Raw genomic sequence first — 25,133 nt, 5'->3', positions numbered from 1 at the left:
TATGTTGAATGTTTTTGGACTACACCAATTCCAACTTCCTAAGCAAAATAGAAAATCATTAGTAGATCTTTAATTGCAAATTGAATTTCCTTTATAAACCTCTATATTATGAATGAAATGCTCTGACAGAAAATCACGTTGGCTTTTGCTCCTGCACTAAACGACGATGATTCCTATCAGGCAGACAGGTTGTGGTCTTGCATTTGCTTGCACTTCGGGATGTTGTAGGAAAGCAGTAAGCAGAGCCTTTGCCGTTGCCGAGGCCGTTCGTCAGGGCAGTAGCCTTTGGAGACTGTCTTCTTCAGTCATCTCCTCCACAGATCTTCAAGAGCACGGCTCTGTAGTCTCCAGAAGTATCTGACTGTAGAGGGCAGGACCAACAGAGAAGAACATACCATAAATAATGAGGAGATCAGGGGTGAGTCAGACCCCACAGTGCTGGGGAAGTCATTTGGGCAGAAGATGTGTGAGCCGCACTGTTCAGTACAGCACACCTTCACTGCCATCATTCTTTCATACTCGAGTGCCGTTATGCTCCTACCTAGCATGTTCTCTGCACTACATAATGTTCAAATCCTCCTGAATTTCAACTAGGACTTAAAAAAAACCCCAAGATTTCAACCACTAGGTATTACATATTAGGCGCTAACAAAACGTCTAAAAACTATAGTTTAATAACAATTAATGTTAATCTGGCATGCCTATTTGCAACTCAAATACTTACCATGGGGAACTACAGGTGTCACTCAATGGTCTATAGTGTGCTTGATATGCATAAGGTTCTGGGTCGAATTTCCAGTATAAAAAGCTTAAGGGAAAAGTTTATTTTGTATTAACTATTGCAACCCTTATAAAAAATTCTGTGCAGCAGAGTATGAACTCTCCTTATCTCCATGTAATAATTAAGTGAGAAATACAGAGGGTAAGAAAAGTGCCCTCAAATCAGAGAGCCTGGCCCCTCATTCCCGCTGTGTAACAGTTTGCTCAAAGATTCTAACATTTCATCCAGTAGGGAAGCTCCTTAAGCTGAAAGGTAAACAACTCAAAAAAGCTTCAGGAAGTCCCTGAAGCTGACCAGATTCACTAGGCCCCTGCTTTCCAGAGCAAGCCATAAAAGGTGAGAGTCCCTCTTAGACATGCCAAGCCGCAAAGACTGTGAGACCAGATCAACTGCCTGGGAGAAGCAATAACCAGCCGAGCTGCCTGCAAGATTTGGGCCAGAGTCACCTGGAAAGGTCACTCTGCAACCTGTTGAGCTACCTACAGGCTGTGCAGTGTGCACCAGGTTCCCAGCTTTTAAGAGCTGTCACCCATGCTGCGGTTGGCCTTGGTAAAGCTGTCTTTGAGTCATTTCTGATTCTGTAAGTAACCCCTTACTCACATTCCTGTAAGTAACCCCAGTAAAGCTCATTGGTTCACAAATTTGGACTTTGGTGGTATCCATACTTTGGTCCATCATAGGATTCCTATCTGGGGTGAGAAGGCATGTGTTGTGTCTCCCAAAGAAAAGTTTTGTCATATAATAGTGTAGCACGAATCTTAAAAGATCTTATTAATAAAAACAAACACGGAGCCAGGTATTGGGGTGAATGCTGAAAGATTAGAGAGACAGAACAAGCCATGGCTAACCTCACCTCGCCAAGTTCTCAGCCGATTCTGTTTCCTCAAACTGGAAGCTTCTGAGTCCTCATCTGGAATGAATCTCAGCTGAACTGCTGATAAAAGCCTGAAAGCTTAACCAGGCTCTAGTTCCTGGTTTTCATACCTTATATACCTTTCTCCTTCCTGTCATCACTCACTGGGATTAAAAGCGTGTGTCACTATGCCTGGCTGTTTCCAGTGTGGCTTTGAACTCACAGAGATCTGGATGGATCTCTGCCTCCAGAATGCTAGGATTAAAGGTGTGAGTGCCACCATTTTCTGGCCTCTATATCTAGTGGCTGTTCTGTTCTCTGACCTCAGATAAGTTTATTAGTGTTCACAATATTTTGGGGGACACAATATCACCACATAACAGCTCTACTCTGCATTGGTGAGATAAGCCACAGCCCCGAGAGGAGGTTTAGCAGGCCCTAAGCCAGCAGAGAAAGGTTCTGGTTGAGAAAAGATAACCATGCCAGCTGAAGGACTTAGTGCACAGTGGCCACGTTGTCTCTGCAAAAGATAGCACTAGAGGCAAAACTCCGCTTTTTACCCAGATTGCCTTAAAACTTCATATTTGTTTCTATTTTGTTTGAGTAACCTAGTCAGTGATCACATCTTACCACTTAAGTTTATATTTGGAAAGGTGTAGCTAGGGTAGATATTAGAGTAAGGTCAAGTGAGTAAGGAAAAGTCGCTGAGTGGAGATGGTGGACATAGTGTCACAGTAGGAGATACAACAGAATTAATACACACGCTGTCATTGATGCAGGTGATGGAAACAATGCTTCCCCCTGTCTTGTTTTGCTATTTGCAACCTTCTTTCAAAGTGTTGGCAGTCAGCTGCACTCTAGCTTTGTATTTAAAAAGGGCCTTCCAGTTGCTCTGAGCAGAGCTGTACACAATCGCTGGGGTTTGACTGGTCAAGAAAAGCCATTCCGCTATGTGTCGGCTCATCAGGTAAAGGTGCCTGCCACCAAGCTTGGTGATCTGAGTTTAATCCCCAGAATCCACAGAGAACTGCTTCCACAAGTTATGCACACACATACACACACACACACACACACACAAATGAAAAGATACCCAAGAAGCTTACAACAGGACTGTGATTTGCTACAGGGACCTAACAAACACTTGCCCTGCCTCTTGCCTGTTACCCCTCTAGATGATAGCCTATTTATACTGCATTTTCGAAATACTGTTTCACAAAATGTTTTGCTAGGTTAAAAAGAACTTTGTGCATCATTCCTAATTACATCTTATTTATTGTTCTTAAGAGTCAGGTATGGAACTGGGTGTAGTGACATATACCTTTAATCCCATCACTCCAGAGGCAGAGGCAGGCGGATCTCTGTGAGTTTGAGGCCAGCCTGGTCTACATAGTGAGTTCCAGGACAGCCAGGACCACATAGAAAGACTTTGTCTCAAAGAGTCAGGTATGGTGGCATATCCCTGTAATCCCAGCATGTTACAGGCAAAAGTAAGAGGATCAGGAGTTTAAGGTTACTTGTGGCTACATATCCAGTTCAGGGCCAGCCTGGGCTACATGAGAGAGCCTGTCTCAATCATCTCTCCCCCCAAAAAAATTCTTCTTAAGAAAGGAACAAAATACTCCATTGACTGCTGCTAACACTCTCCATAGTTCTCTCTCCTCCCAACTTCATCCCACATTTTACCCTGACATTTTATCAGGACAGACAATTGCTCCTTTATAACAGTGTTTTTCAAGTCACTACAGATAGAGTCTAGGCTCTCATCTCTTGCCACTGGTGTGACTATAAATTTATCAATCTAAGTACCCAAGCCATTAATTCTTAGTGTTTTGTAAATCACGCCCAGCATCCATCCTACCTCTCTATAGTACAGCCATTTCCTATCCCTTAGCTTACATTCTGTCAGTAGGATACAGCATCTTCTTCATTCAGCCTCCTGGAACATGCTCTTCCCTGGACTTCCATTGCACCCCTCAGCCCGAAGCTTCTCCCACCCCACCCTCATCCTCTCTCTATAGAGACATTATATAGTAGCGATGGGTAAAACTCAACTCTAAGCTCTCTTTTCTTCACTCCATATTTTCTGTCTAAGGTATGGCCACCCTTATCCAGAGATTCAGAAACATGCCTGTTGCAGTTTGAATATGGAATGTCCTCCATAGGCTCCCGTGTTTGAACACCTGGTGCCCAGAAGGTGGCGCTGTTTGGAGACGTTATAGAACCTTTCGGAGGCAGAGCCTTGCTGGAGGAAGTATGTCAGTGGGGGATGAGCTTTTAGTTTAGGTTTTTTTTTTTTTTTTTCAATCCTGGCCCCACTTACTGTTCTCTTTCTGAATACACATGACCATGATCAACCAGCTTCCTGCTCCTGCTACCAACCTCCCACTGCCTGTTGCCAGTCTTCCATGCCATGATGGATTCTTTCTCTTTTAAACTGTAAGCCAAAAGTGAACTCTTTATCCCTTAGGTTGGTTGGTTGGCTATTTATTTAGAGTTCTCACTGTGCAGCTCTAGGTGGCCTGGAACTTGCTATACAGATGAGGCTGGCCTCAAACTCATAGAGATCTTCTTGCCTCTGTCTCCTGAGTGCAGGAGTTAAAGGCGTGTGCCACTATGCCTGACTGCTGAAGTTAATTTTATCAGGGTGTTTATAACAGCAACAGAAGGTACCTAGGACACTGACTTTCACAACGTACCCATAGCAGCAACAGTTTCACTGAACTCTTTGAGTACTGGCTCCTAACACATCTCAAACTCAAGACCTGCAAGACCAGGAACTCCCTCACACTGTCCCAAAGAAAGACACCCTAAGATTCGACCCTCCATCAGAAATGGCATTCTTGCTCTTTCCCAAGAGAGAATCCTGTGAGTCATCCTTGACACTTGCTCCTCACTTCTCATAGCAAATCCCAGGAGCTCCTGAGCCTCTGCTCTGGGCTCTCTTTGGATGGCTACCATCCCACTCACATGCTCTCCAGTGTGCCTATGTCACAACCACCTAACTCACCACCCCATGTCTCTCCTGGTGTCTGTCTAAGTCATTCTTCACAGTTACCAGAATCTTTTTAATGACCAAGGAACTCTTATGTAACATTTTCATTGACTTCACAATCCCGTGTATTATTTAAATGGTGCCAGAGAATTCCTGCATGGGCTAGCCCCTCTACCCTGTTTTCATTGTTTCTTCTACCCCAAGATCTTTCCATTTGCAGTTCCCTCCTTAGAATGCTTAGCCAGCTCCACACAGGCACAGCCTTCTGCTTGCTCATGCCTGCTTACTTTCTAGATCAGAACCATCATTTCCCCACAGACGTTTTTCCTGTCAGTCAGGCCCTCCTGTTATCTGATTGATCTCTTAGTACCATGTCTCTCACCCTCACATGAAAGGAGTGACTTTTACACATATTTGTAATTTCATAGGAGCAAAATTCTTTCCACTTATAACTTTAGCCCTGAGTCTGGCACATGGCATTCACTTAATAAATATTTGTGATTAGCTGACTACAGCACAAATTCTCCAACTTTGGATCTCTGGGTGAACTCATTTCACTCTTTAAGGCCTGAGTATTCCCTGAAGCAGATTTTTTTTTTTTAAGTAAGCAATTGACTTAAGGTTTCTTTTCCTTCCACCACTTACCAGGAGTCTGTTTCTAGGATGCACCTTAGGAGTCTGTTGAGCATAAGAATTCCAGAGGAGGCACCCAGTTCCTGTTGTGGACCTGATAGGCAGACTCAGGACCCGTTGCTCTGAGAAATATTCCTTTCCAATCCCACAATGTCTTTTCTGTCAAGTCCTGTATCTCCACCTTCCATCCCGAACATCTAGGACTTGACTAGATTATGTTGTTCCAATTATCATATATGCTAATGCCTACTTTAAGCCTTCATATGGGGTCTATATTATAGACTATGAGATTATTTAGGGTAGCAACATATTGCCCTTACAGAGCACTTTTTATTACTGACCAGGGAAGTCTAACAAAAATGTAGTCTCATCTAAATTTTCATTAATATCTTTTTTAGATAGGGCCTCACTATGTAGTATAAGCTGGCCTCACACCAGAAATCCTCCTGCCTTAGCCACTCCCAAACTACAGGTGTCATCGGTATGTGTCATCATACCTGAATCATCTTCTTTTTAAACCTATGCTCTTCCCTTCCTTCTCTTCACCAGTCATCACCCATGAGGGGGTCAACAAGAGGTCAAGTGTCTGAATAATCGGAGAAAGTAGAGGACCGGAGAGTCAAAGCCTGGGATGTCCACAACATGGAATTCTAACTCCTGAGTTTCAGAAACAACCATCTTTAACGATCCCACTGGCTGGTCAGGAAAATGTGAACGAGATGACCTGACGACGTGGGTAAGAGGTAGAGAGAACTTTCCCATCACAAACTGGACTCTTCAGTGATGGATTTTTCTTTTTATCAGACTACAAATAGTTTAAACGTTTCCTAACATAATGAGTCTCCATTACCCAGACCACTGGGGGATGGAGAGCCACAGCTTAATCAGATTTTCTGGTTGGCTGAGGGTGAAGCAAAAGCCCCAGAGTGCGTCAACCTTGTTACTGACAATTGTTATAAAACGTATGAGTCTGCCTTTCTGCCTTGGCAAGTACAATGCGGTTAACGTTATTGAATCTTCCTATGATGATTGAAACTATTGTAATGTGTCAGGATCAATTCCAATAGAATCGAGCGTGGGCTGCTGACGAAATCCATGCTAAGCCCTAGGAAGAGCCTGGTGCTCTTTTGGATTGGTTAGGATTTCAACTTACCCATGCATCTTTCTCTGTCAAAGTTTAGCGTGAAAACAAAGGCTGTGGCTTGAAAAGCACAAAGGAATTTGGTGAGCAAATCTAGCTGACTGGTTGAGGTGAATGCATTTATTCATTCGTTTAAAAAAAAAAATCATTTGTGGGCCCTGAGGCTGGAATGCTCCCAAGGTGCTCAGAGACACCCAGGCCAGTATCTGTGCCTGGTTAAGGTTGTCTATCATGGGTAGGGCTGCATTGTGGGTAAGAGAACAGACTCCAACTACCCAATGTGACACAGGAACGTGGCCTACACCAGGCATTCCCAGTCGCCATGGCTAGGCATCCCTCTCCTCAAGGATCAGGGTTTCAGAGTCCCAGGGGCTAGAGGAGTAGATCCTGCCAAGAATCAGGATCTGCACAGTGTAAATAATCCTGCAGCTGGCCTGGGGTGTATGCGTCCATCTTGGTACTCTCAACACTTCCTGCTGGCTGCTGGTCGATATCCCATTTGTCCTGGCCCCTCTGGGCTCTGGGAGCTGGTTCTCAGTAAGCACTAGCCTGGGTCTCTAAAGCTGATTTTCCTGAGAAAGTCTGTAGAGTATCTAAGAACTCAGAAGTAAAGAAGTCATATAGCCTGTGGGGCCCTTGTAGAACCAGCCCCAGAATCCACCTTTGCACCTAGTCAATGTGGTACGGGGCTTAGATAGCCTCAATTAACCTCAGCACCCATATTGATTCAGGGAACCAGTCTGGATTAATTCTCTTAATTATCAAAGATTTTTGTGTGTCCTCTGGGGGCTAAGGTGAAACAAAACAAAGCAAAACAAAATAAAACAAACAAACAAACAAACAAAAAACCAACAGAATACTGCTAGGAAGACCTAGAGCTAGTTCCTTAGCATTTATTAGCTAGCTGGTATATTTCTATTTCAGCTATATTTTTTTTCTGGTTTTTCCGAGACAGGGTTTCTCTGTGAAGCTTTGCGCCTTTCCCGGAACTCGCTCTGTAGTCCAGGCTGGCCTCGAACTCACAGAGATCCGCCTGCCTCTGCCTCCCAAGTACTGGGATTAAAGGCATGCGCCACCACCGCCCGGCTCTCAGCTATGACTTTTGAAGCATGAGATTTTTATGATATAGAAGCTTCTTGAACAATTTTGTCAATCTTGCTTCCTTAATAGTTCTTAATTTATTACATACATATGTGTGTACACTGAGACCTAATAACAGTGAACATTGGTTCACTCCTTAAACAGACAGGAAGGAGTAGTGAACACTTTAGAAATATTCTCATCCAGAATGACAGAAACAATGGGTTAAAAACAAGAAACTATAAGGATCGATAAATTCAATTACATATCAAATAAAAGTTCTGTTTGGGAAAAAAAATGCTATTAGCCAAGGCAAAAAGTCATGGGGAAATCTTTGTAATGAGATGAAAAAGCTAATCTGCTTTGTGTGAAAGGAGGTCTTAGAAGTTAGCAGAAAGCAACAGAGACCCAAAAGAAGAGTGAGTCCCAAACCCAGAAAGAGACAGCCCAGTAAAAATAAATAAAAATGGTATTAAAAATGTGAAAATACAGTCATTTGTAACCGTCACCTATCAGATTGTAGAAATACCAAAGAGTTGTTTGTGAGTAGAAAACAGCCCTCTGTTCCGAGGATCTGATGAAAATAAGGAAATGGGAGTCAAGAAGTGGTCATATTTACCAAATTTTAAAAATAGTTTTTTAATCTGTCTCAGCTATATATCCCTCTCCCCTAACACTTGTATCACATGAAATTGGGTATGTACACAGAAGCACTAAGTTGAATAGCCAGGAACTGTAAACATCTGTTATTGGAATAAAAATGGAATGATATATATCTACTAAAAATGAGAAACCTTCCTCGTACTGCAATGAAAAGAACTGACGATACAGAACCCACTGTCACTTGTGTACAACAGAGGACTTCTTCTCCTCCTCCTCCTCCTCCTCCTCCTCCTCCTCCTCCTTATTATTATCAGTAGTATTATTTTTAATTTATCTTTGCTGTGGTAGAGATCAAACCTATGGCCTTGCACATGCTAGGTAAATGTTTACTACTGACCTACTTGCCTAGTTCACTAAAGGAAAATTTAAAATCTGTGCTTTTCTTTCCTTAATTTGCCACAAATGCTGAAATAATTGTTTAAAAACATTGCAGTGTAAAGAATTGACAACCAATTTATACATGCATTTTTCAAAAGAAAATTTTCTGACCAACAAGCCTTTAAAAAGATGACGCACTATTACAGTCTTAGTGTTTGAGAGCTGGAAAACAGCCATAATTTTTAACAAACATATTTTTATTTCTATTTCTTTCTAATTTTATGTGCGTGAGTGGTTTGCCTACATGAGTTTGTTACCATGTGCATACAGTGCCCACAGAAGCCAGAAAAGAGTGTCAGATCCTCTGGAACTGGAGTTGTGGATGGTTGCCATGTGGGTGCTAGGGACCAAATCCAGGTCCTCTGCAAGAGTGAGTGCTCTTAACCACTGAGCTATCTCTTCAGTTCCCAGTCCCCATCCTTAAGAGATGTTTTGGTATAACTATTTTAAACTCAGGAAACACAATGACAAAGAGAGAGAAATCTAATCAGATCTACCTGTGTTTTAAGGACTGCAAAAGAAATATTGTGAGCGGAGAAAGGGGAACCATGCCTTGCTATTTCTAGAGGAGACTTACTTGAATGGCTGAGTAGAGAGAGTAGCCATAATTTTTCTTGAACTCATGTCGGATGTCCAGAAGGTCAGTCTCTGATCTGGAAACCATTATTCTGTTGAGAGTGAATTCATCCGTTCCAGCACCCTGGGACAAAAGGGTCATGAGAATCTCACTGGTTGCACAATGACATACAGATATTCAGTTACAAGAGACAAGTAGTTGTGCACAAAATACTCAACTACAGTAACACCCCTTCACTCATTTAGCTCCAAACTCCACTATTCATTTATTAAAGAAATGTGCCTTGAGCCCCTGTAATGAGGGGCTGTGAAGAACACAGAGAAGACATCCCCGATGAGCCTCCAATGCTGTAAAGGATACAGACCAGAAAAACGAGCCACCGACAATTAATCTGACACAAATCCCAGCATGGGGGGGGGCGGGGTGGACACAAAGTTCCACCCCTAGCTTGGAGCTCTTGGTAACTGTTAACTGCTGGGAGAGGCAGGGTCAGCTTTCTCTAAAAATGTAGCCCCTGCTAAGCTGACCACACTCCAGTGGGAGGATGCACATGCACGAATAGTTGGGCCACTCAAATTGACCTTAATCAGGAAAAAAAGGGGGTACATAAAGCTGGGTGGAGAGGGAAGGGGAGTGGATCTGGGAAGAGCTGGGGTTGGGATGGTGAATACGAGCAAAACATAGTCCAAAATTCTCTATGAACTAATGAAAGTATTAAATAAAAGGTAATTATAATTAGTCTGACAGATGAGAGATTGGGTTCAATAGAGGTGTGTTACAGCGGAGCCTGGGAAAGACTATAGGTTAGGAAAGGTCTGCCTAAGAAAGTGGCATACATGCTGAAGCCTAAATGATCAGCTGGGGGTATGCTGGACACCCCCCCCCCCCAGTTCAGGTGTGAGGCACACCTGTGACCACAGCCCTGGAGAGACTGGGGCAGAGGCCTCAAGGCACACATAACACATGCATCAGGGAGGGATTTGTATAGGAAGCAAAAAATGCTCTAGTAAAAGACCCCCCTCTCTCTCTCTCTCTCTCTCTCTCTCTCTCTGTGTGTGTGTGTGTGTGTGTGTGTGTGTGTGTGTGTGTGTATGAAGTGGATGAAAGTTTAGGAAAAGAAAGAATGCCACCTCTAAGGATATACAGATAATGAGCAACGGCAAATGATGCGCCTTGAAAATCTAGACCTTGCTAACCATGACACAAAATTCTAACTGTATCCCACATACACAGAACTATTGCAGTATTTTAAACTAAGAATGCTGAGATGAGATCTTATTTGTGGCTGTTTTCAAGACAGCCAGTCCATTTGCACTATGAAGCACCAGATCCAGGGAAGAACCAGAATGAGGACAAGGGAGTCAGAGGAGAGACTCTGAGACCCACCCAGATGTGACTGCGGCAGTCAAGCAAAGACATAGATAGCCATGAACTCAGCTGAGTTATGGCCAGAGGTGGAGAAAACAGGGAGACCTGAGAGATGTTTGCAGGTGGGTGGACAATGGGGAAAGAGTGGGGGATATTTCCAGGTAGCTGTTAGGTGAATGCTGACTCTGTTTATTGATGTAGCCAACAAATGCCAGTTGACCATCTACTGTGTCCCAGAATTCTGCTCTGCACCCTGCACACAGCAGTGAATGAATCCATGAAGTTTATTTTCTACTAGCTGGAGAGAGCAAACTATCTAATTATTTTAATAAACGTTAATAAGAATGAAAAAAACACAGGGAAATAGAATGCAGAGTGATGGAAAGAGAGCAGTTGACCACCTCATCAAGGGAGGATTATTTCAAGAGGAGACATTTGAGCTGAGACCTGGAAAGATGAGAGTCAGCCACATCTCAGGGGAGGAATTCCACAGACAGGGAAGACAAACCCAGAGATGCCAGCATAGGAACAGCCTTGGTAACTGGGGAATGGCAAGAAGTAGGCAGTGGCTGGGGCAGAAGGAACAAGGCCAGGGAGGCAGTGTTCAGTTTCCAGAGCTGAGCAAAGTCGGAATTGGTAAGGACAACCTATGAGGTCACTGAACACAGGAGCCGGGACTGGCAGTGGTGTGAGGTGAGGCAAATGAGATGTCCAGCTGGACATCATTTTTACAGCCCTAGGAAATGCCCACTAAAGAACCGGAGCATTTCCTCTGAGCTAAGCCCGGGGGTAGGGAATGAAGGCATGAAGAGGACGTGAGTCATCAGCATCCTGCACAGGTTGCTGACTCAGCTGAGTTCATTTGAACTAAGGTTGCTTGAGAGGCCATGTATTGAGGTTTAGCATTCTACAAGTTCTACTTCCTACACAAATGAAGTGAGGGAAAAGATTTAGCTAACACATTACGAGCTTCCTCTATCCTGGCTGGTGCATTCATTAGTATACCTTGAGGCAAATTAGTAGAAAAATTACTACAAAAAGAAACTCACTGAAGTGGAAAATAAATATGACATTCCATCAATATTAAACAGTATTTTTTTCCTCCATGAGGGATGCTATCTATGAGTACAATACGAAAATTTCAGACCAACCTTCAAAGCTTGATAAAGTCTTCCCGCCAAAAAAGCTGGGGTGTTCCTCGTACAGTGAACTGTTTATTGTTGAAAAAGAAAGTAATGATTAGTTTCACTTAATAGAAACTGAGTCAATCTCCTTACTGACTTTTACTTAGAATGAGAGGAAAGCTGCTCATTCTGGATTTTAAAGCCTCATAACGTCATATTTGCACAGAACTTTAGGATGGGAATATCTTCAGCCATGGGGAAAATAAAATTACATGCCAAAGATACTCCCACACTGTCTGACTCATCTCCACATCTCAGACACACTGCATACCTCATCTTATTCTGATAACTACCTGGGGTGTCCCACAACTCAGTTGTGACATCTTTGGCTACCAATGAATAGCTTGGACTACTAATGGCTATGGAAATGTGGCTACAAATAACTCCTTACATAAAAAAGGGCATTGAACTTCAATGTAAAACCCAATCACCTCACGGAAGGATTTTCGTTTAAAATGAATGGACTACGAGACACAGGCTAATGAGATTGACTGTGTTAGAACAACTACCTGCAACTCAGGTTTAGTTATCTAAAAATATACTACAGTCTTCCAAATATTTATCATGAAATGGCAAGGAAAACAGAAATAAAACCAGAAAGAGAGTACTCACAAAAAGCATAAGTAAACTAATTTTCCCTGAGATAAAGTGAAAATACACAGTCCTTCCTTTCCTGTAGCTGGCCTTTTCTTGATGTTCTCAAGTGAACATCTTTGTATATGAAAACAGGGGAAGCCACAGTAACTTAGCGGCAAGGATGCCTGCTTTGCACCTGACATCATCGGAATGGAAACTGGAGGAGCCACCTCAATGAGGACCATCCCAAAGTTCACAATTACCTCCTTCCTGCCCAAACTGTAACTTGCTATAAGCTCCTAAATTCTGGCTTGCCCTGATCTTGAGCAAGCATTAAAATGAAAGCAATATCCCTTTATTAAGCTCATCTTACAAATTCAATTGCCACAGTTCAAGGGAGTCAGTCTGAGTCCCCAGTTCACTGTGTCACCAAGGGGATGAGCCTGCTTCGAAGGATTGTCAAAGGTTTAAATGAGATGACATTTGGGAGGAGTTTAACATGGTATTCAGCACACAGAAGTTGCTTAAAAACAAAAGTTAAGGCCTCATAATTAGGAGTCACTCTTTAGAGGTGGGAATTAGCATTTGGAGGATGAATCCGGGTACCAATGGCAAAGTTACCATTAGGGATCAGCTATCACGATCTCACCACAGGCGCTGTGAATGACTACAATGGATGGTAGAAATAGACGTCCCACTGGTGAGATGGTAAGGCGTTCAGAGTCTAGGCATTCCCCAATGGGAATCCTGCAGTCAGCTCCACTGTGTCCCTAAATAGAAGTATCCTAGACACACCCCCATCTCTTTCTCTCTTCCTGGTGTGTGTGTGTGTGTGTGTGTGTGTGTGTGTGTGTGTGTGTGTGTATGTGTGTGTGTGTGTGTGAAAGAGAGAGACAGACAGACAGACAGACAGAGACAGCAGAGAAAGAGGGAGGGAGGGAGAGAGAGAGAGAGGAAGTTAACATGTTTTTTGACTCTTCACTAAAGAGGTCAAGAATCCTGTCTTTGAGTAGCGCCTTATCCTCTGATCTCACATTTTCTTTTGAGGTGCACTCTTAGTGCCTGGGAGGACAAATTGTGAGACCTCACTGCCTGTATAACAGCATTACTGACCACTCACTAATGTATGTGTTTTTATGGTAATGGATTCTGTCTGAATAACACCTGATTACTCTACCAAAGAGGAAGAGATCTATGGCTCTGACCTTGGCTCCAGTTTGGGAGGAAATTGACATCTTCCAGAGAACACCAAATACAGTGGGATACTAAATTGATTCGGGCTCAGTTTCAATAAGGCTCAATAAAAATGCCAGTAGAATGTAATTCAGCTTTCAAAGAGGGTATAATCTAAACACAATAACAATCCGAGTACACATTTAAAGGGCAAAATAAGAAGTAAGTACAGAACTTCTCCATGCATTATTTAACAATATTTGTTGATCTAGCTGTTTGGACCATGGACTGCTGGGGGCTGTAGAGCACACAGATGGATCAGTCAGGATTCTTAAAATTAGCTCACCTTGACAAAGAAAGAGAAATAGTTCCATTTATTAACACCCAAGGGCTTACCTATGGCCAGCAGCAGGTCTTCAAAATGCCCCGATAATTCTCCTTTAATGCTCTCCTCAATGTCCTTCTGGCTAATATTTCTGTACTCATCAAATGCTAAAAAGTAGCACCATAAAAATATTTAAAGCATCCCAGAGGGCCACACTTGAATATATTTCACATTTTAAAATTCGAGATGTAGCAGATCAACTAGCAAGCTCAGAACCTCAGCCATCAAAAGTTGAGCACAATGAGGACTGAACTCCTTAGGCCCTTTCTTCAGTGATCTCCCTTCCCCTGCCAGCTTGAAGCAGTTGAAATAGCTGGGAATGTTTTGTGACTTCTCTGTTTTAAAATCACAGCAGGACCAGGCATCAATGCTGTGCTCAGCGGTCAGCTGTGTTTTATGTGCTGCAGAAAGTTAACTGGAAAGACTCCTTAAAACATTCTTAACATTAATTCTATGTAGTGTGTGTGTGTGTGTGTGTGTGTGTGTGTGTGTGTACATGTGTGGAGGTCAGAGGACGACTTTTGGGACTTGAATTTCTCCTCCCATGACATGAGTTTCAGCGACCAAACTCAAGTGGTCAGACTCGTTGGCAAGTGCCTTCATGGTGGCAAATACCTTTACCCGAGGGGCCATCTTCCTACTAGCCCTGTCTGGGAGGCTTTGGATTTCTTGTACTGAGGAAACCATTCTCTAAGGCAGTATCGCCCACTTCCTACCTACCAGAAGTGATTCAAATTAATTTCTTTCTTTCTTTCTTTCTTTCTTTCTTTCTTTCTTTCTTTCTTTCTTTCTTTCTTTCTTTCTTTCTTTCTTTCTTTCCTTCCTTCCTTCCTTCCTTCCTTTCTTTCTTTCTTTCTTTCTTTCTTTCTTTCTTTCTTTCTCTCTCTCTGTCTCTCTCTCTGTCTCTCTCTCTCTCTCTCTCTCTCTCTCTCTCTCGTCTCTGTCTCTCTCTCTCTCTCTCTCTTTCTTTCTTTTTTTTTTGAGACAATGTTTCTCTGTGTAGTTTTGGTGCCTGTCCTGGATCTCAATTCTGGCTGGCCTTGAACTCACAGAGATCCGTCTGGCTCTGCCTCCCAAGTGCTGGGATTAAAGGCGTGTGCCACCACTGCCTGGCCTGATTCAAATTTCTTGATCAGTATTTGCCTTAAGTAAAACCTGCACATATGTAATCGAGTGTACGGGAAGATTATTAGCCTAGTACATTTTTTTCCAACAATTTTTTTTGTTGCTTTTTTTTGTTTTGTTTTGTTCTGAGATGGGAGTCTTACAAGTAGTCCAAGCTGGCCTGGAACTTTCAGAAATCCTGCTTCCGCTAGGATTAAAGGCATGGGCCATCCAACACATTTTGAAAAAAAGGAAAAGAAAACTTGCAAAGAGATACAGGGGTCATCCTATTTCTGTTTTTCAAACCAAGACCTTAGTAAACCCAGTAAACTATTGTACCCTTATTTCACAAAAATCACCGTTGAAGTTAAAGAAGTGCAATTTCAGAATGAAAAGTCTCAGCAAAACCCTTCTGTTTCCTCAGCTCAGCGTCAGGTTAGTCCTACCCTGCCGCTGTTCTCAAAACTGGCACCTGGAAGCCATCGCCGTAATATGGTCATGCTAAATGGAGCTCTGTGCTTCTGGAACAGCTCAGGGAGACACGTGGGTGGGTGGACCCAGTCATTGGTCTGAGAAGGAGGGCTGGTTCTCCCCCATCCCACTCTCATCAGCCACTGTTCATCACCATTAATCAACCCAAACTCCCCTTCAGTGCCTGTCTTTTCCAGAAGGTGGCGGACCAGGAGAGATGGGGTAGAAGGCCCTCCACCCCACAGCAACCAGGCTTCCAGCTCTCGGCGGGATTGCCTGTATCTTCTCCACGGGGTAGGTAGCCTGCTCAGTCTTCAGGACAAAACGAAAGAGAACGGCAGTACTGCCTTGAGTTAAAACGCAACTTCTCCATTTGGTTTCCTACGAAGTTTCTACATAAACTGCAAAGACACCTGCAAAATCAACCCGGAGCGAAACGGACTCGAGTCGTACTTAGTTTCAGCTGCGGAAAGCTCCGTAGACACAGGATCTCGGTGAATTTGTCCTCATCGGTGCCCCATTTGTTCTCGCCAGCATTGTAGAGGATCTGGACACACGGAAGAAGCCCGGCATGTCATCACACATGCAGGGCCTTCTCTCTCGGAGGGGATGGAAGGGGAGGAAGAAGCCCTGCATGTCATCACAAATGCAGGGCCTTTTCTCTTGGAGGGGATGGAAGGGGAAGAGTGGGGATTTTACTTCACTTTAGAGGTCAATAAAATCATCTATCATCTACACAGTTCACTTGGAGCAGACTTCAAATCTGAAGGTCCAATGCAGGACCTGGTGGTGGTAGTGGTGGATGGTCACCATCACAGTGGCAGGCAGGGGATGGGCTGGATGATGCCTGTCCCCCAGGCTTTGACTCGGGACAGAAGAGGACAGGCCTGAGTAGCGTCATCTTTTGCAGAGGCCATCAAGGGTGTGTGTAAAAGAGACATTCTCCTGGCTGTTACTGACCTGGGCGTCTTTTTTGGCCAGATGTTCATCCACTTTTAGACTTTCATCTCTTCTACCCTAAACCAGCAGGGATGATTTAAAGGAGAAAAAAACAAAACAAGGTCAATCCTTTAAGGACACTGTACTCCACCCAGTAGTTCATCTTGGTAGATTTTTTTCATGCAAATCATGTAGCATAAAAGTATGGGGCTCCCCTGGCTCCAGGTCTGCCTCTGCCAGTCAGTCAATGTAGCAGAGCACATAATCTGCAGCCTCAATCTCCTCTGGAAACTCAAAGGTGTTAGGATGCAAAGAAAAAGCCCAGACAGATATTTACAAAACATATCTGATAAAAGACTAATAATCAAAATAACTTAATAAAGTAAGAAGATAATAAACAACCCTATCTTAAAAGAGTAAAAGATCTAAGGAGACATCTTACCAAAGAAGATGTATAGACAGCAAGAAAGCATATATAAAGATACTTTACATCATGTCCCTGTGGACTATAAATTAAAACAGAATCTGTTAGTATGGTTAAACTCCAAAACACTGACAACACCAAATTCTGGGAAAGACAGAAACAATGGGAACTCTACTTCTATTGCTAGTGGGAATGTAAGACGTTACATGCGTATTGAGAGACCATCCAGCAGTTTCTTACATTGCTAGGTATATTCTTACAGTATGGTCCAGCAATTAAGCTCCTTGATGTTCATCTAAGCAAGTTGGACACATGTCCATACAAGACCTTGCATGTAAATAATTAACTGAAGTTGTATTTATAACTGACAAAACTTGGAAGCAACCAAGATGCCCTTCAACTGATAAACAGTTTATACAACAGAATATTATTCAGTAAAAATAGACACAAGCTGGCCAGTTATAAAAAAAATATGGAAAAACCTTAAAGGCATATGCAATATCCATTATATTTACATGTGAAATGTCATATGCAGTTTGAGATCACCGAGAAGTTGGCTCTGGAAACAGGACTGATTCTCCAAGTTCAGGCTCAAGCATGTTTATGTCAAGGGTCCTCCAAACGCCCCTGTCCTGGGTCAGGCCGACCCCTGACTCTTTAATGAGAAGAGGGAAAACAGCAAGTAGCTAAGGGCACTAAGACATCTGGTCTTGGAGAATGGCTAAAAAGTAAGGTATCTGCATCCAAAGGCGACTATTGTTTATCCCATAATATTATGATGTCTGCAGCAGGAAAGAGAAGGGAGAAACTTACTGCAGAGAACACTCTGCCTTGCCAGGAACCTTTTCTAGCATGATTGAGGAGAGCGTCCCCAGTCATTACCGCTAGATCAGTGGTCCTCAACCTCCCTGATGCTGTGGCCCTCAACAGTTCCTCATGTTGAAGTGACTTACAACCAGAAAAGTGATTTCATTGCTCTTTCATAACTGTAATTTTGCTGCAGTTATGAACCATAATGTAAATATCTGATATGCCACCCAGAGGGGTCACGACCCACAGATGGAGAACCACTGTGCTGGATGGTTATAGCACTGGTTTGATGATGCTCTGTCTGCTGCTTGACGATTGTTCTTTGTTGGACGCCTCCCCAGAGGGGACACAGTGCTCTGCCCAGGACTCCCACGCCAGAGCTCGAGCTATCTCAAGCCGTTTTCCCCGTTAGACGTCTGCTGGATCTTTGCAATCACCAACTTGACAGGGTTAGCATTTGTCACTCAACTGGGTAGTCCAGTGGTTTCTGCTGTGAGTGTGAGTGCCCACTTTGAAGATGATTTTTTATCTTTCTGCTACTACATTTGATTTATTCTTTTAATTTTGCTTGCTATATACTTGGGGAACTCACTCATTCAAAACAACAACAACACCCTAAAGCACAGCTATCATAGGATCATAGGTGAGTCTCCAAACCGCCTAGAACAGCATATGGCTACGTGTGGGAAGCTGGTCTGAAAAGGCTGTATAAGGAATGACTTCAACTACTGGACACTGTCTATCCAAGAGGCAAACCAGAAGCAGAAAAAGATGAGTACTTTCTGTGGGAGAGGAAAAGGACGATCGGAACCGACAGAAGACGGGCTTCCTGGGGCAGTGGAATCACTCTGTGTGAAACTGTAATGGTAGGTACATTCATACTTTTGTTAAAGTCCACAGAGCAGCTGAGTAACCCCCAATGCACTAATCCCTTTGCATGCACTCAGCACCTCAGCTACTGTCTCTTCACCTTCAGAACGCCTTGAGGGTTAATATTAGCTGAAGTGCAATGTCACAGGCATGAACACAAATCCCCTAAAGCTTAAAGTAACTGTTCAGATACAGAAAGCCATTAGGCGGTGGGAGGGTCCAGTTCTGTTTGATCTCAAACCAGCCCCAGGAGCTCTATTTTTCCTGCTTGCTGTGGGTGAGCTTACATCGTGAATGTGGATGTGCGCCGTGACACCCACTGCTGAGACCATGTCTGCCACTGCCCTTCATATCTTCGGGTTTGTGGATTCAACCTTCCCGAGGTTTTCAGCAGTTAAAGTACCTCAAGCTATAATGAGGATGAGTTATTTCCAAGCTGCATAATAGCTCACTTTGGCAAGTGCGGCTTCAGCCCTCATGCTGAGCCACTTGGGATTTTCTCCCACATCAGGAGCTGTGTAAATCAGCTGCAAGAAGTCTGTGAGACAGGGCTTCAATCTTGTCCTCTCTTAGACAAGCCCGTGAATATGTCTCATCCAAAGTTTTACCTTTTTTTTTTTTTATGTGTATGGGTGTTTAGCCTGCATGTATGGTTGGGCACAACATGCATGCCTGTGTCCCACATGTCCCCCACACATGCCCAAAGGGGGAACAGGATCCCCTGGGACCAGAATTACAGGTGAAGGTGAGCCAAGATGTGAGTGTTGAGACCCCAACCTTGGTCCTCTGAAGAGCAGTCAGTACTCTTAACTGCTGGGCCATTTCTCCAGCCCTGACTTTAGCACCTTTAAAATATATATGTTATTTATTACTATGTGCATGTTGAGGGGCACACAGTGATGTGTGGAGGTCAGAGGATGGCTCTACGGAGGTGATTCTCTCTATCCTCTTCTCCATGGGTTCCGGGGATTGAACCCTGGTTGCCAGAGTTATCGGCAAGTGCCTTTACCTGCTACAGTGGCTGGGCAGGTCTCCTGTCTTTGTTACGGAAATCATGGACCTTCCAAGCAAAATGAGCACACAGGCCTCATTTGCTCACATAATGCCTTTCCCAAGGTAATAGGGACAACATCCTGAAACAGATACTTTTTTCTGGATTTACTACCCATCTCCGAGAATAGTTCTTTTATGCTTTCACCTTTAATTTAAACAAAGTAAGTATTCTTTGGAGTCCAGAAGAAAATCTACGCGTCTAAAGATGCAAGCATGCTGAAAACGAGCAGTTAAGAGTGTCTGTGGGCGGCACGTGGCAGCATACTGTGAATCTCAACGGAAACACTTCTAATCTACAGACTGATCTGACCCAACCACGATTTTTTGTTGTGGTTAGATCACCATGTGTGCTTTTGTGATCTTGGCTAACTGTTTTATTGATGGTGGCAATGCAAATGTGATTTGAAAGAATCATTTCACCGGAAGATGGAAATCTCACTGTCTTCGCTTTTGTTAACTCCCTGAAAACGACTTCTGAGCTTGCAGCTTATTGGGGAGGCAAATAATAAAAAATAAAACCTTACATCTGCCAAAGTCAGTAGGGCTTTCCGGAAGTCACCAGATGTTTCAGAACTAATGTCATCTCCGAGACTCTTCTTGTACACTGAAACCAAGTAAGAATGAGATTTAGTCGTGGGAAACTGAAACACTACTACAGAGCAGAGGGCAGTGACCTCGTATTTTCTCTATTTGACTTCCTGGTGCTCCGCTAGTGTGGGAGTGTGGGGTGGAGGCATTGCTCTGGCAGTGATTTCTGCCGTGTGTTGTGAGAGGCCAACCATGAGAAGACTTGTGGTTCTCAGTTGAATTGCGGTTCACTTCATCTGACAGTGGCTTAAAGAATAAACACACAGGGTGGGAATCGGCTGGTTGGCCTTCAGGTTTCCATGTTCATCTTCTTTCACGTGAAACAGCCTGAAGGCATGTTCTCAGGGTTTCTCCGAGCTAGGCGCAGCCCAGGTACGAAGTTCTTGATCACATGTAGGCAGGCCTGAATGCTTTTGCTGGGAAATCTACTCAAAGGATAAGCCTTGGCCACCATGATCCATTTCTAACTCTGCCATTCTGTAGATTGAGGCCTGAAGCTTAGGCAGCTATCCGTCACTATGAAAGATGGGGCTTGAGTTCCTGAACGTTTTGAAAAGCTGTCACACCAGTCTAGAATTGTCAATATTTTCACCTCTACATATATTAGAATTAAACATCGATTGTGTGTGAGTCACTGTTATTGTTCAGTTTTATTGAATCTAACTTTCATCTTAAGAAATACTCCTAGATTCTATTATTTTTTAAAAAAAGAAAGCCATCCTCCAAATACTATTTTTGCTTAACCAATGCCAGCTTTGTGTTCACATATTTTAGCATACACTAGTTGTAGACCCTTTGCATGGCAAGTGGTAAACTGTGCCCACTTTTACCTTTTATTCTTATTTTTAAAGATTTATTTATTTTCTTTTATGCATATGAGTGTTTTTCCTGCATGCATGTAAATGCACTTTGTGTGTGCCCGTTGCCCACAGAAGTCAGAAAAGGGGTCAGGCCCCCGGGAACTGAAGTTACATTGTTGTGATCCACCATGTGGGTGCTGGGAACTGAACAGGGTCCCCTGGAAGAGCTGCAAATTCTCTTACACTCTGAGTCATTTCTCCAGCTTTGATTTTTGTTCTTATTATGTTGTAGAATTGGGGACTGATTCCAGCATCTTGTGCATGCTAGGCAAGAGCACTCCCAATGAGCAACATTCCCTGCCTTGTCCACAATTCCCAATGTTTGTTCTGCTCCCGTGAAGCAGTGGCGCCCTGGATGCTAATACATGTCTGGATGGAGGTGACACCAGGTGGCAACATGGATTCCATCTGCCCCACTTTTGATAGCACCATATAAACGCTCACATGAAAAATCATCAATAGAAGACAACTACAGAGAGTGATAGGATTATCTAATAGCAAAACTTTCCTCAGCACAATTAATGACTCTTTTTAATGAAATCTATCGTTTTCAAAGAAATTCATACAAGCACAAGGCACTAGAGATATAAATGGTGATAATGTATGCCTACCTCTCAGTCATAATATCATCGTCCTACCCTACATTCTATTTTTTTTTTAATTTATTTATTTATTATGTATACAGTGTTCTGTCTGCACATATCCCTGCAGGCCAGAAGAGGGCACCAGATCTCATTACAGATGGTTGTGAGGCACCATGTGGTTGCTGGGAATTGAACTCAGGACCTTTGGAAGAACAAGCAGTGCTCTTAACCTCTGAGCCATCTCTCCAGCCCCCCCTACATTCTATTTAGAGAAGGAATTTAAATCTAAAAACAAATCAAAAAATGAGGTTCATGTGTTTTAGAATTTGGAGGAGTATTTTGTAATTTTAGAATTATCTAGAAAGACATAATATTCATGTCATGCAGCCTCCCCTGGCTTCCTTCTTCACATTTTTTTTTTTTTTTGCAGGAAGTTGCACTGTTGAAAAATGAAAATGAAGTCAGGCAGTGGTGGCGAATGCTTTTAATCCTAACACCCAGGAGGCAGAGGCAGGTGAATTGAGTTTGAGGCCCACCTGGTCTACAGAGTTAGTTCCAGGACAGCCAGGGCTACACAGGGAAACCTGTCTCAAAAACAAAACCAAGCAAAACAAAACACCAACAAAAAATGAAAACAAGGGTAGTAGAAGAAGGAAGGGTGGGCACGATTAGCGCTCAATACTCAAATGTATGGAAATGTCACAATGAAACTCTTAATATGTACAACCAATAGGTACCAATAATTTAATTATAAACCAATAACTATAATAAAAAAGAAATAAGTGAAAATGATTCCAATATAGTTGACAAGTGCCTCGTGCACTTTGAGGCATAACAGGTGTGGTGGTTTAAAAGGAAATGGTCCCCAAAGGGAATGGCACTATTAGGAGGTCTGGCCTTATTGGAGTAGGTGTAGTCTTGTTGGAGGAAGTGTGTCACTGTGGAGGTGGGCTTTGCAGTCTCATATATGCTCAAGCCACGCCCAGTGAGACAGACCACTTCCTGTTGCCTGTGAGTCAAGATCTAAGAACTCTCAGCTACCTCTCTAGCACCATGTCTGCCTGCATGCTGCCCTGCTTCCTGCAGTGTTGATAATGGACTAAACCTCTGAACTGTAAGCAAGCCACCACAGTTAAATGTTTTTCTTTACAAAAGTTGCCATGGTCATGGTGTCTCTTCATAGCAATAGAAGCCCTAACTAAGACGCCAGGGTAAAAGAATGAGGATGGTGTTGTGGTAGGAAGGAGCTTGAACTGGAACGTAAGAGTTGCTGATCCTTAATCCGGCGTTCTTTCACACACCAGTGACTTTAGAAGACTGGGAAAACCATAGTTGTTAGCTGTTTATGTAGACTATTGTGTTGCTTCATTGATAAGACAGCTTGTTGCTTTTATGATATATAAAATGCAAGATGCTAATACTATTGTTATGTGGCAGATCATATCTTTCCCGAAGAATGCATAATCCATGTCAGAATGCATCTTTCCTTCCCTGTCTCTGGCATTCTCAAGATGCTTTATGATAGGTGAGGTGCTAGGAGAAGCAACTTGACTCACAAATGTGTGGTCATTGGTAAAGGCAAGAAGAAGGCGGGTCACCTGTATAATAGGCCTGCGTGATCTCCTTCATCTGCCTGCTTGTCCTGGTGGTTAAGATTTCAATCAAGGTATCTTCATCCGTCCCAGTGCCCTAACAAGGAAAAAGAAATCTAATTTTAGAACACTTAAAATAACTTAATTTCATGCTTTTCAGTCTTAATATCTCATTTTGTACAGATGAAAGAACAGCTCTGAGTAAATCAACGAAAGATCTCCTATTGCTCTACCGTAGTTTTCTGATTTCTCCACGCATGTTAGAATTGAAACAATAAGTCATCTGGAGAAAACTTACATCAAGTATTTCAAGAAAGTACCCTACTCTAATGTGAAAATAAGTCAAATAACTCTAGGAGGAAAGGGCATGAACGAAAACGCGTGTGTCATTAATGATCGCAAGAGATGGCCTAACAGGCTCCACCCACTACGCCGACACAGCACTTCATATAGAAAGCGCTCTGTAGCAATTCTGAATGTGTGTATCCTTGCGCCTCTGGGCAGGGTTGGTCAGCATGTCCCAGTCTTCTCATACACAGAGGTTTTCAGATCTTCAGTAAATGTGTGTCATGGGCCTGGCTGGCTTGGAGCCCAGTTTACCTCTAAGCCTTGTTTGTATCAAGGTCACTGACTCACACTGTAAGCTCTTTGCAGTGGAACTTGATCAAATAAAGCCACTGAAACTTACAAACAGAGATTCAGTCCTGGCCAGGATACCTGCCACTGAAATCATCCATACAACTATGGTACATTCATACATCCATACATTCTGACCAGAATAACTGCAGGCAAGTACTAGGAGAGTCCTTATAGAGAGGCTAGAAAACTTTCCTTGGCCTTTGTTTTATTTAGTTGACTACTGTTGCCAACGTTAGCCAAGAAGTAGAATCCAGGGGCTAAGATGAGAGAGCCTAAGACCAAAGGGTCTTGATAATGGTACTGCCACCATTCTTAGTCCAGAGTCCTTACTGTGGATTTCTTCTTAACCAAAGACAACATTTTCTAGTACATGTCGGTACATCTGGCCATAAGAATCACACCTGTTGAGCTCTCCCCATGAGGAAGCCATGGATACACACTGCTCACATTTCACTTTAGACTGTCTGCTGTAACACATGCTATTGGCTAACAGCCTCCAACTGCCACACCTTTGGGTCTGCCCTAGGGTTCATGATGAAGACTTGTTGCCCTGGTAACTGACAGAGCACATATGGGTGAGGTACCAGAGCTGGGCTGTTTCTGCTCGTCATGGGGCTCATCTCCTATGCCATCATTGCCTGGCACACTTTCTCAGAGATGTGCCATGTGCTGGGGCTCTTCTTCAGGGGGCAGAGCCTCAGTGCAGCCTTAAGGCTCACTTTTTCCCCCTGCTGTTTCCTCTTCATCCTCCACAGGCATTTCTCACAGCAAATCTCCTGCATATCTGCTTCCAGCTGGCCACGTGCTTCTCAGATGCCCCTACCCCTTCAGGAAGAATGCAAAAAAAACCCTCTTCCTGTGGGTGGGAAGCCAGAATCTGGACCCCTTTCCCACCACTTCTCTCTAAGTCTGCTAAGCATCTACATCATTTCAGACTTTGATGTAGGATACAGACTACAACCTGTGAGGTCCCTTAGCATAATGAAGACTCATATCTTAGTTATATGGAAAAAAAAAGGCAAAGAAATGTACCTTTAAAAAAGAAGAGAACATTTTAGGCAGCAACAAGATAAATTAAAAAAAAAATGGTTCTTTCTGTAAGTGGCCCTGTGGTCATCTACAAAAATAGTTCACTGTTCACTCACTGCAGAAAACCCCACAGAATTAAGAAGGAGGTTCAAATCTTAAAGCCTACTTGTCAAACTGCCTAGACCATCAGGGTGCACATCTGTTTACCAAGTACCTGAAAGATGCTACTTTCTACAAGTCACAAGCAGTGCTGTGTGGCTGGATGCTTGTAATTCCAACAGTTGGGAAGGTGAGGCAGGATTATGAGTTAAAGGTCACCTCGGCCACACAGTGAGACCTTGTTTTCTTTTCTTTTTTTAAGGTAACCATTCTATTGCCACAGTGTA

At 43.2% G+C, this 25,133-nt stretch overlaps 1 protein-coding gene across 3 annotated transcripts in view; it reads right to left on the bottom strand.

The window, feature by feature from the left end:
• Positions 1–206: 206 nt before the first annotated feature.
• The window catches only part of Anxa3 (annexin A3), a 54,855-nt gene continuing 29,928 nt past the window's right edge, over positions 207–25,133 (bottom strand). For all 3 annotated transcript variants that reach the window (XM_059274699.1, XM_059274700.1, XM_059274701.1), the window contains 8 exons: positions 23,086–23,176; positions 19,980–20,059; positions 16,320–16,376; positions 15,813–15,906; positions 13,796–13,891; positions 11,618–11,676; positions 9,099–9,221; positions 207–361 (listed from right to left, as the gene is read on the bottom strand). In XM_059274699.1, the coding sequence (XP_059130682.1) occupies positions 302–361; positions 9,099–9,221; positions 11,618–11,676; positions 13,796–13,891; positions 15,813–15,906; positions 16,320–16,376; positions 19,980–20,059; positions 23,086–23,176 (660 nt within the window). In that variant the 3' untranslated portion in view covers positions 207–301. The remainder of the gene's footprint in view (positions 362–9,098; positions 9,222–11,617; positions 11,677–13,795; positions 13,892–15,812; positions 15,907–16,319; positions 16,377–19,979; positions 20,060–23,085; positions 23,177–25,133) is intronic.

The sequence above is a fragment of the Peromyscus eremicus genome, chromosome 10, assembly GCF_949786415.1.
Source record: "Peromyscus eremicus chromosome 10, PerEre_H2_v1, whole genome shotgun sequence".
In the NCBI taxonomy this organism is placed as follows: Eukaryota; Metazoa; Chordata; class Mammalia; order Rodentia; family Cricetidae; genus Peromyscus; species Peromyscus eremicus.
The sequence above is the reverse complement of the archived record's forward strand: the minus strand, read 5'-3'. Positions and strand labels throughout refer to the sequence as shown.